General features: G+C 38.8%; 1 protein-coding gene across 6 annotated transcripts in view; it reads left to right on the forward strand.

The window, feature by feature from the left end:
* The window catches only part of WRN (WRN RecQ like helicase), a 202690-nt gene that overhangs the window by 70530 nt on the left and 113553 nt on the right, over positions 1 to 18607 (forward strand). For all 6 annotated transcript variants that reach the window (XM_073636942.1, XM_073636941.1, XM_073636943.1 and 3 more), the window contains 4 exons: positions 256 to 405; positions 15247 to 15319; positions 15430 to 15544; positions 17010 to 17301. In XM_073636942.1, coding sequence (XP_073493043.1) covers positions 256 to 405; positions 15247 to 15319; positions 15430 to 15544; positions 17010 to 17301 — 630 coding nt within the window. The remainder of the gene's footprint in view (positions 1 to 255; positions 406 to 15246; positions 15320 to 15429; positions 15545 to 17009; positions 17302 to 18607) is intronic.

An 18607-nucleotide genomic window follows, 5' to 3' on the forward strand; every position in this document is an offset into this window, starting at 1 on the left:
CTGGTCCAAACTATTTCTTGGATCAAACTAACTTGGCTCAACTGAGTGTGCTAGGTTAACTCAGTGGGAAAGCGAAGTGCTTCACAGCCTGACAACAGCCATTGGGGGACTGTTATACCCCATACCGAAGGAAGAAATCAGGACAACTTTTATCTTGAGTTGACAACTAGTTTTAATGTTTAGATCTTTAAAATACACTTTTGTCTGTTTTGTTTCCACATGATATTTTATATATATTTTCTTTACTATTTGTAGCTTCAGTGTAAAGAAAAGTGGAGTCTGAATGGCTTGGTCAAACACCTATTCAACAAGCAACTTCTGAAAGATGACTCTGTGCGTTGCGGTGACTGGGATCGACTTCCCCTTGGTGAGGACCAGAAGCTTTATGCTGCCTCCGATGCATATGTAAGTTAGAATGACATTAAATATATTATCTTATCTTATTTCTTCAATCTATTCAGAAATTTATGGATTGAACAATTCTCTTCTGTGTTTAGTATATATTGTGCAGTGAAACTATTTAGACAGCAAAGTCAACAGAAACTAACATTTCAGGCAGCCATGGAGTCGGTGCAGCAGACAAGTGGACCTTCTTCCACAATTGGTTAGGTGTAATAATTGGGATAGGACCTGGCTGCTGGACCCCAGACAATCTCAGGTCGCGCTCTCAACTTAGGTTTGTTATGTGTCAACTGGGAGAGCTCCTTAAAGGGAATATGTAAGCAAGTTTTTACGTATGTAAGTAGTGGTGTAGCTGTCTAGGCCCTTTTTTCTCAATAAAATTGATTGGATCCCTGCAGAAAAGCAATCTGCTAGTCATGACAAATCTAGCATAGACATAATATGCAAATCAGGTTGGAATTGCACTGGGTGAGTGTCAGTGCACTTGGACCGCTTCTTCTAAAAGCAATGATATGCCCACAGTGCGCTTCCAACCTGATTTGAGCATCAAAATAACTAGCATATCTTATTTGGTTCCCCAATAAAATGCTACTTTCTGTTAGAGAGTAGATGTGGTAGCCATAAAAAAATGTAGTGTAGAAGTGATGAGCAAAATCAGGTTGAAAGTGCACTGGGGAAATGGCACTACTTAAAGCAGAGGCAGTCCAAGTACATTGCCAAGCCTTCGGTGCAATTACTGCTGATTTGCATATGCTTGCTATGTTAGATTTGTCGTGTCACATTGGATGTATTACATTTTTTTTAATCATTTGGTGGACATGGCCTACTCCGCCATATCACTACTTCTATAGGTAGAAAATTGCTGACAGATTCCCTTTAAATAAGGTATGAGTTATATATACAGTGTTCCTAGTCTGACATATAGGCAACCTCTGGAGATCAAAACTTGTATGGAAAAACATATTTGTTTTAAGGTGTTGGGCTGTAGCTTGGGATGTACTGTGACTGAAAATTGCAATCTGAGAACATCGCCACTCCTCCAATGCATTTTCCGACTAATTTACATATGGCAGTATTTTTCATACTGCATTGCTATAGTACGGTATTATTATTATTGAGCTGAAAAAGAGAATGGACAGCACCTCCCAAAAACATACGTTGATCTAGTGCCTCTCGACAAAAATATATATAACTGAACATGAGGTTCTTAGTTTAACATTCTGATCAGAGTGTATGAAGCCCACTGCCACGTCACGGCAAACCTCTTAGTGGGTCCTAACATTTCCTGCCTGATAGGGAGCAGCGCCGTACGCCAACCACCGCCGCAGCGACAATGCACCAGCAGGGCGGGCGGCCTGGTGCCTCACAGCACCCATGCTGCAAGACCGAGTCCCCATGACTCCAGGCCACGCCGCCCCACAAGCACAAAACCACAGCAACAATGGCCGACACACTGCACCAACACCACAAGAAAGGAGCATTGTGACTCACCTTCCTCAAGCTCTCAAGTGAGAGCAAAAATAGGCTAGACCCTCTTTGCAGTCTCCTGCTAATTAAAATCGCCTGTGTCAAATGGGAGGAGTGCACATCTGGAAAAAAATTATTATTGATGTTATATGACCTATGATTGGTAAAATCTTCCTGGGAGGTCACCTTTAAACACAGAAGATGATCTGTCTGGTGATAGAATAGCACCCAATTTAGTTTAGGGAGTTCAGAAATTATGTAAACATGTTGGTCATTTTAATTCTGTAAAAGTTGAAAGTCATGTAGCACTTGCTCATTCAAAGGATGTGATTATCGCTATAGAATTTCACTTTTAATTGGTTACATGCCTGCTGTACTCTGCTGTCTCCAGCAGCCTTCTAGACAAAGAATGGTGTGGAGGTCAAACATGCATACCTTTGCTCCATTCACACTGGTGTATATATTATATTAGTACAAATCCCGCAGATGGATGTGAGCCAAGTGCTCACGGCTATCAGTAGATAAGGAGTAGAGGTCTGATCTTTAGTTTACAAGAATGAATGTGTCCACATGGGAGACAAAATGTTATGTGAGGAATTACAGTTAGGTCCAGAAATATTTGGACAGTGACAAATGTTTTGTCATTTTAGCTGTTTGACAAAACACATTAAAGATACAGTTTTATAATCAGTATATGCTTAAAGTGCAGACTCTCAGCTTTAATTTTAGGGTATTCACATCATAATTGGAGCAAAGGTTTATGAATTACATCTCTTAAATATGTAGCTGCCTCTTTAACTGGACCAAACGTAATTGGACAATTATCTCAAAAGATCTTTAATGGGCTGCACGGGCTATTCCCTTATTAATCAGTCATCAATTAATCAGGTAAAAGCTCAAGAGCTGATTCCAGGCATGGCATTTGCGTTTAGAACCTACAACATGAGGTCAAAAGAGCTCTCAATGGAAATGAAACAGACCATGGTTAGGCTGAATAAAAGAAGAAACCCATCAAAGGGATAACACAAATGTTGGGTGTGGCCAAATCAAGAGTTTGGTACATTCTGCAAAAAAAAAAAAAAAAAGCTCATTTGTGAGCTTGGGAACCCAAAAGGCCTGGACGTCTGTGGACACCAACAGTGGTGGATGATTGAGAAATTCCCCTTCACAACATCCACCTAAGTGAAGGACACTCTCCAGAAAGTAGATATTTTAGTATCTATGTCTACTATAAAGAGAAGACTTCATGAGAGCAAATACAGACTGTTCACAAACTATTAATAAGCAATCAAGTTGGTTTTATACAAGGCAGACACACAGCTGATGCCACTCGGAAAATCATCAACCTATTATTTCACATTGATAACAATAAAATTCCTTCCCTGGTCCCAGCCTTAGATGCAGAGAAGGCATTTTATAGAGTCCATTGGGGATATCTATTCTCCACTCTAGAGAAGTTTAGATTCAAAGGGAACATTCTGAATCTCATCTCCGCACTTTATACAACCTCAACAGCAAAAATACTAACAAATGGCTATCTGTCCAGGGGATTTACGATATCTAATGGCACTAGACAGGGCTGCCCCCTCTCACCAACATTATTTGCACTGATAATAGAGCCCTTATCAGAAGCCATCAGAATGTGTGATAATATTAAAGGCATCCATGTAAACCTAAGACAGTATAAGGCTACTTTATTTGCAGACGATATCATGCTTACACTGTCCGATCCTTTAAATTCATTAAGACATCTTATCGAAATTCTTGACTCTTTCTCTAATGTATCTTATTACAAAGTTAACCAATCCAAATTGCAGATTCTAAGTTTCAATATTGAAGAGCAATTCCAAAATATTATCAAGAACGAGTTCCCCTTCAGATGGGAAGAACACATATCATATTTAGGTATTTATTTAACTAGTTCTTTATCACAACTAGTTACAAAAAAACTATTGGCATTACAAAAATCTATTCAATCAGTCCTACAAAGTATAGCCAAGACCGAACTAACATGGATGGGCAAAATAATTACATACAAAATGTTAATTTTACCTAAATTTTTATACGTACTACATTGTATCCCACTTCTGATTCCCAAGTACTGGATTCAAAATTTCAAACACAGTTCTCCAGATACATTTGGTGCAATAAAAGCCCCAGAATTGTTGAAAATATCTTTGTTAAACATAAATATTTGATTTCATTTTTTCACGTATGAATCTGACAAAATGGAAAACCCAGGGAATTAACAACCTCCTTGATATCCTAGTGGATAAATCCTTGATCCCTTTTCAAGATATCACTAATTGGCTAAAAAGCAATAATTATCTTACGAATAAAAAGGAACTGACGCTTGAAATACCTTCTGACATCATAGAACTATTAAATAATTCAACAACAGAATTATTTTGGAGAACTAGTATTATATGTCAGAAGCTTAATGAGGATCAATTCTTTACCAAAAGGTCAAATATAATTAATTGGGAAAAGGATCTTCAACAAAATTTTACTACTGCTCAGTGGCAAAAAGCTTTAAATACAACTTACTTCAACTCAACATGTGCCTCTCTTCAGGAAACACAGTTCAAGATAATTTCCAGATGTTATTTTACCCCCCAAAAACTAAATAGAACTTTTCAAAATCATTCCCAATTGTGCTGGAGAGAATGTGGAGAGATAGGAAGCATAAATCATATATTTTGGAGTTGCCCTAAATTAAATCAGCTATGGCAGGAAATTCTAAATCTGATATATAACATTTCTCGGCTTAGTATTACTCTTTCCCCGCAACTTGTCCTCTTTTCCATAGATCTTGAATCTTTTCCAAACAAGAACAGACACATAATATGTCATATTTTGTTAGTTACTACACTGCTAGACCTAATATTAACCAATAGGCCAGACCGCATATCAAATATACGAGTTGGGGGTCACTTGGGTAATAGTGATCACAAAATAATACGTTTTCATGTAACCTTTAATAAGATGTGTAGTAGAGGGGTTGCAAGGACACTAAACTTCAGGAAGGCAAATTTCCAACGGTTAAGAGGTGATCTTAGTGCAATAAACTGGGACGATATCCTGAGACATAAAGCTACACAAAGCAAATGGGAGACATTTATTAACATCCTGAATAGGACCTGTGCACAATATATACCCCTTGGGAATAAACATGCTAGAAATAGGAGGAAACCACTATGGTTAAATAGAGCTGTAAGGGGCGCAATAAGTGACAAAAAGAAAGCATTTAGAGACCTAAAGCAAGTAGGTAGTGATGAGGCATTAAATAAATATATAAAATTAAATAAATTATGTAAAAAACAAATCAAGGCTGCAAAGATTGAGGCAGAGAGAATCATTGCCAGAGAAAGTAAAAATAACCCCAAAATATTCTTTAACTACATAAATAGTAAAAAACTAAAAAAAAATAGTCTGGGTGAAATGGTGGAGGAGGATGAGGAAAAAGCCAATATGCTAAATGGTTTTTTTTCAACCGTATTTACACAAGAAAATCGCATGACAGAAAACATGATTAGTGATAACAAAAATTCTCCAGTAAATGTCACTTGCTTAACCCAGCAGGAAGTACGGCGGCGTCTAAAAATCACTAAAGTTGACAAATCACCGGGCCCGGATGGGATACACCTGCGAGTACTGCAGGAATTAAGTAACGTCATAGATAGACCATTATTTTTAATCTTTAAAGATTCCATAATAACAGGATCTGTACCACACGACTGGCGTATAGCAAATGTGGTGCCAATATTCAAAAAGGGGACAAAAACTGAACTTGGAAATTATAGGCCGGTAAGCTTAACCTCTACTGTGGGTAAAATCCTGGAGGGTTTCCTAAGAGATGCTATAATAGAGTATCTGAAGAAGAATAACCTCATGACCCAATATCAACATGGGTTTACGAGGGACCGTTCCTGTCAAACTAATGTGATCAGTTTTTATGAGGAGGCAAGTTCTGGACTGGACCAAGGAAATGCAGTGGATGTTGTGTATATGGACTTTTCAAAAGCTTTTGATACGGTTCCACACAAAAGGTTGATGCATAAAATGAGAACAATGGGGATAGGGGAAAATATATGTATGTGGGTTAAGAATTGGCTCAGTGATGAGAAACAAAGGGTGGTTATTAATGGAAAACACTCAGACTGGGTCTCAGTTAACAGTGGGGTACCACAGGGGTCAGTATTGGGCCCCCTTCTTTTTAACATATTTATTAATGACCTTGTAGGGGCATACAGAGTAATATTTCAATATTTGCAGATGACACTAAACTCTGCAGGGTAATCAATACAGAGGAGGACAATTTTATATTACAGGAGGATCTATGTAAACTCGATGCTTGGGCTGATAAGTGGCAAATGAGCTTTAATGGGGATAAATGTAAGGTAATGCACTTGGGCAGAGAAAATAAAATGTATAATTATATGCTTAATTGTAAAACACTGGGCAAAACTGTAACTGAAAAAGACCTGGGTATATTGGTGGACGACAAGCTCACGTTTAGTGGCCAGTGTCAGGCTGCTTCTGCAAAGGCAAATAAAATAATGGGATGCATTAAAAGAGGCATAGATACTCATGAGGAGAACATAATTTTGCCTCTATACAAGTCATTAGTGCGACCACACTTAGAATACTGTGTACAGTTCTGGTCTCCGGTGTATAAGAAAGACATAGCTGAACTAGAGCGGGTGCAGAGAAGAGCGACCAAGGTTATTTGAGGACTGGGGGGTCTGCAATACCAAGACAGGTTATTACACTTGGGGTTATTTACTGTGGAAAAAAGAAGGCTTATTAGGGGTGATCTTATTACTATGTACAAGTATATGAGGGGACAGTACAAAGACCTTTCTACTGATCTTTTTACTCTGAGACGGGGACAAGGGGGCATCTTCTACGTCTGGAGGAAAGAAGGTTTAATCATAATCACAGATGGGGATTCTTTACTGTAAGAGCAGTGAGACTATGGAACTCTCTGCCGCATGATGTTGTAATGAGTGATTCACTATTAAAATTTAAGAAGGGCATGGATGCCTTTCATGAAAAGTATAATATTACAGATTATAAATACTAGATTCCTTGATAGGGCATTGATCCAGGGAACTAGTCTGATTGTCGTATGGAGTCGGGAAGGAATTTTTTTCCCCAATGTGGAGCTTAGTGTTTGCCACATGTTTTTTTTTTTGCCTTCCTCTGGATCAACAAGTTAGGCTATGGGTTGAACTAGATGGACTTAGTTTTTAAGGTTGAAGGAAGACTATGTTACTATGTATTTGTTACTGAAATAATCCAAAGAGTTTCAGCATACAATGTCTATGAATACAATTTTGCACTAAGCCACAAAAATTTCAGAAGATACAATTTAAGATGGCTTCCTTGGTCCAAAAAATGTATGCCTAATTTGTTTAACTGAGTCCTAACAAAAATGTTCGTCATCTTCATGCTACGATAATGCATTTGAATATTTTATTAACAGCTATTATATGAAAGGAATATAATGCATTTCTTGATCCTTATATTGTCTGCTTTACGAAGTATCCTTCTTTCCCCCCTTTTTTCCTATTTGTCCCTTGTTTCCCTATGCTTTTCCTAATGACTTCCCCTTTTCTTTTTTTACCCCTTCCCCCATAATATTTGAAAAAACTTTCAATAAAAACATTTTGAACATACAAACTATTAATAAGCCTTAAAAATAGAAAGGCCAGATTAGACTTTGCCAAAAAACTAAAGAAGCCAGCCCAGTTCTGGAGAAGCATTCTTTGGACAGATGAAACTAAGATCAACTTGTACCAGAACGATGAGAAGAAGAAAGTACAGAGAAGGCTTGAAGCGACTCATGAGCCAAAGCTCACCACATCCTCTATAAAACATGGTGGAGGCAGTGTGAGGCATGGGCATGCATGGTTGCCAGTGGCACTGGGTCACTAGTGTTTATTGATGATGTGACTGAAGACAGAAGCAGCTGGATGAATTCTGATGTGTATAGGGCTATACTTTCTGCTCAGACTCAACCAAGTGCAGCAAGGTTGATTGGACGGCGCTTTACGGTACAGATGGACAAGACCTAAAACATACTGCGAAAGCAACCCAGGAGTGTTTTAAGGCAAAGAAGTTGAATATTCTGCAATGGCTGAGTCAATCACCAGGTCTGAACCCCCATTTCACTTGCTTAAAAAAAACTTGAGGCAGAAAGACCCACAAACAAGCAGTAACTGAAGTAAGTTGCAGTAGAGGCCAGGCAATGTATCACAAAGCAGAAAATCCAGAGTTTGGTGACGTCCATAGCTTCCAGACTTCAGTCAGTCAATACCTGCAAAGGATTCTCTACAAAATATTAAAAATGAACATTTTATTTATGATAAAGTTAATTTGTCCAATTACTTTTGAGCTCCTGAAATGAGGAGGCTTTGTAGAAAAATGGTTGTAATTCCTAAACTTTTCACAGGGTATTTTTGTTCAACTCCTTCCATTATACCTGAAAGTCTACACTTCAATTGCATCTCAGTTGTTTCATTTTAAATCCAAACAGTGGCATGCAGAGCCCAAATCATGAACATTCAATCACTGTCCAAATATTTCTGGACCTAACTGTATATGATATTACTGCACAGCAAATTGACTCTGAAACTTCTATAGAGAAAAAAAACTTACAATAATGGGCACAAAGATGGTTTATTTAAAACTTTAACCCATTGGAGCAGGGGAGAATATGTAGCCATGTCCTAGAAAGTCGATTTGTGTCACAGAAAGTGACATTTCAGGCAACCAGGCTTTGTGCAGCAGAGAAAGCAGCGTTGTTCTGCACTTGTTTGGGTGTAAAACCAGAATATTATCTGGCTGCTGTAGATGGAGAAAAAGGGAATCTCCCCCCTACTTCTGGCCAGGCCTGGTTTATAAAAGGGTAACTTTAAAAAGTAAATATACAATAACTCTGGTTTGGTGAGAAGGTCCAGCACATTGGTCCGGACCTATGGGAAAACTGGTAGCTTTATTCAGTAAAACAGATAAAAACATTCCAAATCCCATACAGTGACGCATTTTAGCAATACAGTTCTTTTTCATATCCTTGTAGGAATCGGTCTCACTAGAAACGTCTGCAGACACGCTATGTGGCAGCAGACTGCCAAATCGTAATTATATCCGATGCGCATGCTATCACAATTTCCCTTTATTTACCGTGCGGGTGGGCAGTCACCTGTCTGCATGTATGCCATTTGCATACTTGAGGTTACATGCCGACTAGACTCCTGCATTTCTCTCAATTTTCCTCTATTGAGAGAAGCCAGATAAGACAAGTCGGCATGTGATCTCAAGTATGCAAATTACATTGGTGAATACAGGGAAATCGCGACTGTTCACTTCACACCTTGTCCCGATTTAGCATTCTGCAATCACATAGTGACTATAGCCTTTCTTGTGAGATTGCTATGTAGGCTCTATACACTCTTTTGCTTCCTCCCCTCCCCAGGAGATGTGGTATGATCAGACCATGGGCCTGTGTGGTCACACGACCATTACACAGTACACAGCAGGGGCACATTTATAAGATTATCTCAGCACAGGTACTTTTTTTTTTTTAATTGTGCAACTTATTATTATTTCAAGATCTATTGATTTAAATGTACTTTGTTAGTTGGAAAACCCCACCTCAGCCAAAGTTTGGAACTTGCAGTTGGAGGTGCAGTAGAGTCAGGATGGGCCATTGCTAATTCAACTATTGGATGCCAAAGCCTCACCTACAAAACTCCTGTTAAAGTGAGGTTTCCCCCTGCCTTATCTGCAGTGTCTGCTGATACTGGTAATAATTTTTGGATAAAAAATAATGGAGGCATCATACAGCAGAACATAGATTGCGTCCAGATAAATAGTATTGACCCGTACATTATCAGTATTGTTGATAAATGTACCTGTAGTAGAAGTAATGATTTTATAGATAATATATAAGCAAAGTAGATTTATTTTTTTTATATAGTTTCATAGACCAAGATGGCTCTTATAAGTAATGAGACATAATTTCTGGTAATATTTGTGACCATTCTACCCCCGGAGTGTAGTTTTGAACCTTTGTTTGATAACTACCATATGTGCCCTTGTAAAGTCAGGAGGATACTTTTCTATATACCACTGCATGTGAGACAGACAGAGCTCACTGCAGCTCCAGTATATGCTATCAATATCAATGAGATAGCGACTTTTTAATTTTATAGTAAGTAGGGCCGGGGGATTTAATCAAATTAGTTTTCAGATTTTCCAATTAATTTGCCCTCTCTCTGTAGCACAATTCTTATTTTGGCCATCAACTCGCATCAGGAGCCTCAGCAGAGTGACAGTGAACCTTATAAAACAGAATCTTGTACTGGACTATTCCTGCATCTGGCTACAGGACATCACATATTATATAAAGGATTATATGTAACTGATATATAATATCTGATGTTCTATAGTATTAAATACAGTGAAAGTATTCAGACCCCTTTAAATTTTTCACTCTGTTTCATTGCAGCCATTTGGTAAATTCGAAAAAGTTCATTTTTTTTTCTCATTAAAGTACACTCTGCATCCCATTTTGAATGAAAAAAAACAAATGTAGAAATTTTTGCCAATTTATTAAAAAAGAAAAACTGAAATATCACATGGTCATAAGTATTCAGACCCTTTGCTCACTATTGAGTAGAAGCACCCTTTTGAGCTAGTACAGCCATGAGTCGTCTTGGGAATGATGCAACAAGTTTTTCACACCTGGATTTGGGGATCCTCGGGCATTCTTCCTTGCAGATCCACTCCAGTTCCGTCAGGTTGGATGGTGAACATTGGTGGACAGCCATTTTGAGGTCTCTCCAGAGATGCTGAATTGGGTTTAGGTCAGGGCTCTGGCTGGGCCAGTCAAGAATGGTCACAGAGTTGTTCTGTAGCCACTCCTTTGTTATTTTAGCTGTGTGCTTAGGGTCATTGTCTTGTTGGAAGGTGAACCTTCGGCCAAGTCTGAGGTCCAGAGCCCTCTAGAAGAGGTTTTCATCCAGGATATCTCTGTACTTGGCCGCATTCATGTTTCCTTCAATTGCAACCAGTTGTCCTGTCCCTGCAGTTGAAAAACACCCCCATAGCATGATGCTGCCACCACCATGTTTCACTGTTGGGATTGTATCGGGCAGGTGATGAGCAGCGCCTGTTTTTTTCCACACATACCGCTTAGAATTATCACCTAAAAGTTCTATCTTCGTCTCATCAGACCAGAGAATCTTATTTCTCATAGTCTGGGAGTCCTTCATGTGTTTTTGAGCAAACTCTATGCGGGCTTTCATATGTCTTGCACTGAGGAGAGGCTTCCGTGTGGCCACTCTGCCTAAAAGCCCGACTGGTGGAGGGCTGCAGTGATAGTTGACTTTGTGGAATTTTCTCCCATCTCCCTACTACATCTCTGGAGCTCAGCCACACAAAATGTACAAAACAAAATAAAAACAAATAAACAAAATGTACAAAAATACATTTCTGATATTAAAAAAAATATATCCATGACCAATATAGCCACCCTTCGTGTCAATAGCAGTCATAAGCCTTCCATCCATGGAGTCTGGCTTTTGTTAATCTGTTGAATATCAACTTTTTGGGCAGCACCAACCACAGCCTCCCATAAACTATTCAGAGAGGTGACTGTTTTCCTGCACAGTAAATCTTTGGCCTAAAGGGGATATCCGGGACTTAAAATAAAATGTGCCTGAGCACTAACAGGCATGTAGTTGCTAACAGAGGCAACTACCTGCCTGTTGTACCTGGCATCAGTTATTGACCCTCCTGCCGGAGATTCAGCTGCTCCCTGTCAACAGTTTAGCCGTTTCTCTTCCTGTGGACAGGGCGGGACTACAGATGTCATGCTGATTGACAGCCTGCTTCCCCCAATTAGCCAGGGGAGAGTCGGCTGTCAATCAACATGATGCCTGTTGTCCCTTCCTGTTAACAGGAAGAGAAACTGCTGCTCTGTAAACGTGGCGTCAGCGGAAGTTAATTCTGTGACTGCTCTGTACTGGCGGAGAACGGAAGCGGGCACAACAGGCAGGTAGGTAGCAACTACTTGCCTGTTAGGCACATTGTTTTTTATTTTAAAGTCCGGGATCTCACCTTTTAAGAAGGGCCTACAAGTTCTCAATAGGATTTAGGTCAGGTGAGGAAAGAGGGTATGTCATTATTGAAAAAAAATGTATTTTCTAAAAATTGACAGTATGTTTGGGAATTGATTTTGAGAAAGTCTTCAACCTGAAAGCTCCAACTAGCTCATCTTTAATAATACCAACCTATAGACACAACAAGGTGGTATATACAGTTCATTCTCCTGGAACAAACTTTGCACAAAAAAGAGGTCTCAGTATCACTTTCAGGGCTCTTACCCATATGTGACTGAAAAAACGGACTAGTGTCATACGATTTTCATGCGAGAACAATGCGATTTTCTCACCTAGCATCCGATTTACATCCGATTCTCATGCGTATTCGATCCAATTGCAATGCAAGTTTAACATGGGTTTTTATATAGAGGAATTCGCTAGGTCATTTACACATAGTTTGGCAAGAAAATATTCTTCACTACATATATAAATACGTCTATCTCTGTCTCTCTCTCTCTCTCATGTATGATATTTGTACATACACTATATAAAAAGACACATATGCATGTTTTTCTCAATATCTGACATGAAGTCAGAATAAACCTTTCCCGTTTTAGGACAATTAGGATTACCATAATTTTTAATATTTGCCAAATGCTAGAATAATGAGAGAGAGAATGTTTTAAGGCATTTTTATTACTTACTGCAAAGCTACAAGTTTACATACACTAAGATCACTATGCCTTTAACCACTTTACTGCCTGTGCCGTATTAGTACCAGATCCTGAAAAATGGAGACGCTACGGGTCTTGGAAAATGGCGCCTTTTTTTTTTTTTTTTCACCACTTAAATAAAAAAGAACCTATACATGTTTGGTGTCTATGAACTCGTAATGACCTGGAGAATAATAATGTCAGGTCAGTTTTAGCATGCAGTGAACGTGGTAAAAAAAAAAAAACATCTGTGGTATTGCACTTTTTTTGCAATTTCACGGCACTTGGAATTTTTTTCCCATTTTCCCGTACACTTTATGGTAAAACTTGTAATGGCTTTGAAAAGTACTACTTGTCCCGCAAAAAATAAGCCCTCACACGGCCATATTGACCAAAAAATATAAACTCTATGGCTCTGGGAACAAGGGGAGCAAAAAACGAAAATGCAAAAAATGGAAAATCCCAGGGTTACGAAGGGGTTAAACAATTCTGGACTGCCCATATGATAATTAACAAATAATGTTGCACTCTGCAACGCTAATTATGCGAACATGAAATATATGGAATTTGAATAGCATTACAGCTCTAGAAAATAGAAATAACTGAGAAATCTTAGCGCACAAATTGGCCAATTCATGTGTACCTGGCAGCCACAGTAAGGCGACTCTCTACACCAGGACCCTACCAATGTGAACTCCTCTCTAAGAGACAAAAGTCTGCATGCATATGGGAAAGCAAGACCCTGCTGCAATTAAAACCACCTGTGGCCTAGAGGCGGAGGGCTCACATATAAACAGAAAAAACTGACCTGCACATTCAAAACAAGAAATAGGTGTGTACAGGTGCTTACTAGGAGCAGCTACCTCCATATACAACTAACAAATAAAGTAGCACTCTGCAACACTGTATGCAAACATGAAATATATGACATTTGAATAGCATTACTGCTCTAGAAAAATTAACTCCTTTCACCACACTGACTTCACCGCGAGCGTGGGAAAGTTCTCACGCTCGCGTTGCCGGCAGAAAGTTCATCAGAGATCATATCCAATGAACTCCGATCATCTCAATGATGTCAGCATGGGGAAAACTTCAAGTTTACAGCCAGGTGCTTTTTTTTAAGACCTGCAGTGCTATGATTTAACCCAGTCCTACCTGGCTTTCCTGCAGGGAAAACCCAAAAGAAACAGGAATAGTCTACTGGAGGGCTCAACGCTTGTCATACAGGTTTTCGCCACTAGGTGAATGTTCATGGTAGAACCCTTCTGAATCCGTATGGCAGCCAACTTTGTTTAAGAAGGTTGCGTTTGAAACCCAGTGATTTTTTTTCCCCTTCAACTTGTTCAATCTTTTGCCTATTTTGTGGTGACTGACTCATGAAAAATGTTCAGCTTTGCAATTTTGTTTTCATTTTGGGGAAAAAAAAACGCTTTGAAAACTTGTTACGAAGGGGTACCAAGAGAAAGACGGAATTAATTCATAATAAAATGGTGTATTTATTTTTACATTTTGACACTTCAGTCTCCTTCAAAGTACCATTTGCAGCCAGGCGATTATCTCTCTGTCAGGGGTAAGCAGGCGAGGTATACATTTTGATTCAATTAGTTTCATGCCCTTCTCCTTTGTCAGAATTCACTGACAGGAACTCCATGAAACCCCAGTTCACTCCACGAGTCCATCAATGGTCTGACGATGATCTTCCAGTATGGGTATGGCTTGGTGAACTTTCTTCACATTTTCATTAGTTCAGCAGTCGATTGCTATAACAATAAAAAAGGGAAAAATTGAAAAACTCATAGAAATAAACACTGAAGCCAAAAGCAACCTTCCCCAGCAACTTTGGCTGGAAGACTGATTCAAAAGGGTCCAGCGAACATTCACTCCTCTACGGAAGCCCATTTTACAAGAAAACTGTCCTCCTTAAGACAATTCCTGTTTCTTTTGGGTACCCCCTCGAATATGCCTATCTTATGAAAAGTTGAAGGAAACTTATGAGAATAATTTACAACTCTAAAGTGCCGCTGCTTTGTATGTGTGCAGTGGATTAGGTTTCTAAAAATCTCTTAAAAAAAGTTTTGTATCCCTGCATTATCTTAAAGGGGTCTCTCTCAAATAGTCACACTGACTGGTATATGTCATCACAAGGCACTTTAATGCCAACCAGCTCATTTCTAGTGCACAGATGAAGATAAAGCCATTATGCTCCACACCACTGCAAATGTGCTGGTTGTTGCCAAAGCTCCCTTGTGCATCCACGCACCTAAGGGACAATTTTGGTGATCAGTATGTAGTAAAAATTTAGTGCTAGCAATTCCCTCTAAAAAAAAAAAAAAAAAAAAATCAATAGTAAAATCAAAAATTGTCCTCCACTTTAAAAAAAAATAATTTTTAATTTTTGGCAAAATCTGCTCGCTGTCCTAGTAAAGGTACAAAGTTCCCTATAATACACAAAGGGTAATTCTGATGAGAGGGAGCTCTGCAAACAAAGACTGATTATATTCCTGTGCTCCATCAGAAAGTTCACCTGGTCGTTTCGTCTTTATATCTTGTAGGCTGGACTTCTGATCTACCAGAAGTTGGAGAGCTTGAATGAAAAAGAGCAACTTTCATTATCCATCCGCACAGGTAGATTTTTGACTATATTGAACTATTTCTTATATGTATAGTGCTTCTGCATGGATGTTGCATTGTACATATCACTAGTGGGTCAATGATGAAAGGTATATGTTTCATAGGAGTGAGTGCTGGATCATGTGAAGTGAAAAGCAAGTTGAACAGTCTTTCACAAGAGCTCCTTGTTTTGGTGGATCACGTCCCGGGTAATTTTAAAGACACCAGAGATGCTGAAAGGTAGTTCTTCTAGTATCTTTTTATCTTCTAATAGTAATGTTAATGGCCATCGGTCCGTAGGATTGGACACTCCAATGCTGTCTATATGGGCATGCAGGTCATAGAAAGTGGAATAAAATGATACCTTGATATCTACGAACTGATGTTTTAATGCAGAGTAATTCACATTTTTCTTAACACTTAAGATCTATGGACCTGACATAGATCTGGAGAATCTGCCTCCAGTAAGTGAAAGGGGGAGTTACCAGTCTGAGACATATAATGACTGACAGTCTGCTATCCTGATTTATATGTCTCACTGGTAATGTCCCTTTTCATTTCAAATGGACCTCCCTGAGAATCTGCTTCCTGATCATATGTCCTGCCCATAGGTCTTAACATCTCATTACTTATTAAGAAAAATGTTGATTTCTCTGGAATAAGACGTCAGATCGCAGATATCAAGGTATCATTTCATTTTATTCAACTTTCTGCATGCCGATGGCTTTGGAGGGTTGATCCTACTGACGTATTCTCTTTAAATGTTTCCAGTGTGTACTGTTTGCCTTACACTAACCCACCAATATAGAGAAAGGTGGGCTATTCTGAAAAAGCTGACTATACTTGCACAACATTTTTTTTTAATCACACAAGAAAAACAATACTGATATTTCCTAAGACCTACAATACGATTTTATATGGGCATAAAATTGTAAAAGCCAGAACGTTTTAAATCACCGATTCCAACTCACAAATTACCAAATGGATATTTGCAGTATACTCTTCTGCATAGTGACATGGCTGCAGTGACTCACAGTTTAGCAGCCTACCTTGAGCTTGTTTGTTTGGTGACATATTTTTTCTCTAGGTTTTAACTTTTTGTAAAGCTGTTAGAAGTCTTAAAGGGAATCAATCACTAGGTTTTTTGCTACCTAATCTGAGAGCAGCATAATATAGGGACAGAGACCCTGATTCCAGGGATGTGTCACTTACTGGTCTGCTTAGTGTAGTTTTGATAAGGTCATGTTTTATCAGCAGAGGATTATCACTAGAGGACTACTTTGCCTGCTACCATGTCATCCAACCACGCCCCCACCACTGATTGGCAGCTTTCTGCCTATGCACAGTGTATACAAAAAGCTGACAATCAGTGGTGGGGGCGAGGTCAAAACTGCAGCACCCTGTAAAATAAGTGATATATCACTGGAATCAGTCTCTGCCTCTACATTGTGTTTTCAGATGGGGTAGCAAAAATCTGGCTACAGATTATTTTCAAAATAAATAGTAATTTTTTATGGTTTGAGATCTGACTCATACTTGAGATTAGCTGCTGGAAAGTGTGCTGGACATTAGGATTGTATTAATTTCTTACATTTGGGTTGCAGAGGTTTTGGATGAGATAGAGTTGCTGTAAGGGCACTACTAGTTTATATAATTAAAACTATTTTTGAAGCCGACTGACTTATTTGTGTGTTTAATTTTACAGAGCTGTAGAAATTCTTGCCAAAGTTTCTTCAAGTCTGGACGATTTAAGAAGTATTTTAGAAGCTTCCAAAGAACAAGAAACTGGTGCAGAACAGGAACATTTACCTCAAAGTGATGTCAACTCCACATATAAAGAGGATGAGCATGCAAAGGAGAAAAGCAGCAGACCTACTGAAAACACTGAGACTCAACAAAAAGATACTTTAGATAAACCATTGCACTTGAAGCAGGGTCTGACTATAGATGAACTTCTCATGATTGAGCAAGAGGTGATTGAAGACATAAAGTTGGAGGTAGGAAGTCTAATTTTTTAAATCCAATCTTACCTTCTGTCTGTCACTGTTCATTTTTCCTTTAAATGGAGCATCTACAAACCACATGTTTTAGTAATTTTAAAGGGGTGTTCTGATTTGCAAAGTGACGTACATCATGTTGCTCATGTTAAAGCCCATTCTGCTAAACATGGTTGAAGGAAGAAGGCCAATAGACTAATCCCTAGTTTTCTTTCGTTGCCGGTATATTCGCCTTCCAGAGGCAGGGGCGTAGAGTATCACAGTTAGTGGATTAGTTGACCTCCAATATCACCACCTTGATCCCACCTGCTGAAGATGCCCATGAACATTTGTTTCCTTGGTGTCAAAATTGTCAATACAGAAGCATTAATCAAAACTTTTGAGGGAGATACCCGAAAATTTTTAAGGACCTCAAAAGCAGGTGCTGTCATCACAGTATTGGGGTTCTGAGTCTCCCATCAACCATCTGAACACGCCAGATCTAGTTAAATCTATTAAAGTAGACAGGGCACTAAAACCTAATGGATTAAAGGGCCGTTCCCATTAGATTACTTTAAACATCGTTGAAAAGTCTGTTTACACAGGCAGAACGCGCTTCGGATGCGTATCTTTTGGTGGGAACCTGCAGCTTGATTTTTCTCCCCTAGAGTTCCCGCTAAAGTGTTATACTACTATGCATCAACATACCACTGTATAAGCTGTGTTTTATCATTACATTGAGAATTAATTTTTAATAGTACACATTCTGTATGTTAATAACTCTAAATCTGGGTGTTGCAGGTTAAGGTGAAGCGTCATTTAGATCCACAAGCCAAGATACGTCATTAAAAGTCGGTTTAGGCAGTATCCAATGCATGCAGAGGTGAGGCCATTACAGTCATGGCCAAAAGTGTTGACACCCTTGAAATTGTCCGTCCAAGAAAATTTACTATTTCTCCCATAAAATTATTGCGGTTACACATGTTTTGTTACACACATGTTTATTTCCTTTGTGTATATTGGAACAACACAAAAAAAAAACTGAAAAAAGGCAAATTGGACATAATTTCACACAAAACACCAAAAATGGGCAGGACAAAATTTTTGGCACCCTCAACTTAATATTTGGTTGTACACCCTTTGGAATAAATAGCTGTAGTCAATCGCTTCCTGCAACCATCAACAAGCTTCTTACACCTCTCAACTGGAATTTTGGAGAACTTTTCTTTTGTAAACTGCTCCAGGTCTCTCATATTTGAAGGGTGCCTCTCCATGGGTGTTCACTGGGATTTAGATCTGGACTTATTGCTGGCCACTTCAGAATTCT

The sequence above is a fragment of the Phyllobates terribilis genome, unplaced genomic scaffold, assembly GCF_046119375.1.
Source record: "Phyllobates terribilis strain yellow unplaced genomic scaffold, ASM4611937v1 Scaffold_1__5_contigs__length_1240528914, whole genome shotgun sequence".
Lineage (NCBI taxonomy): Eukaryota > Metazoa > Chordata > Amphibia > Anura > Dendrobatidae > Phyllobates > Phyllobates terribilis.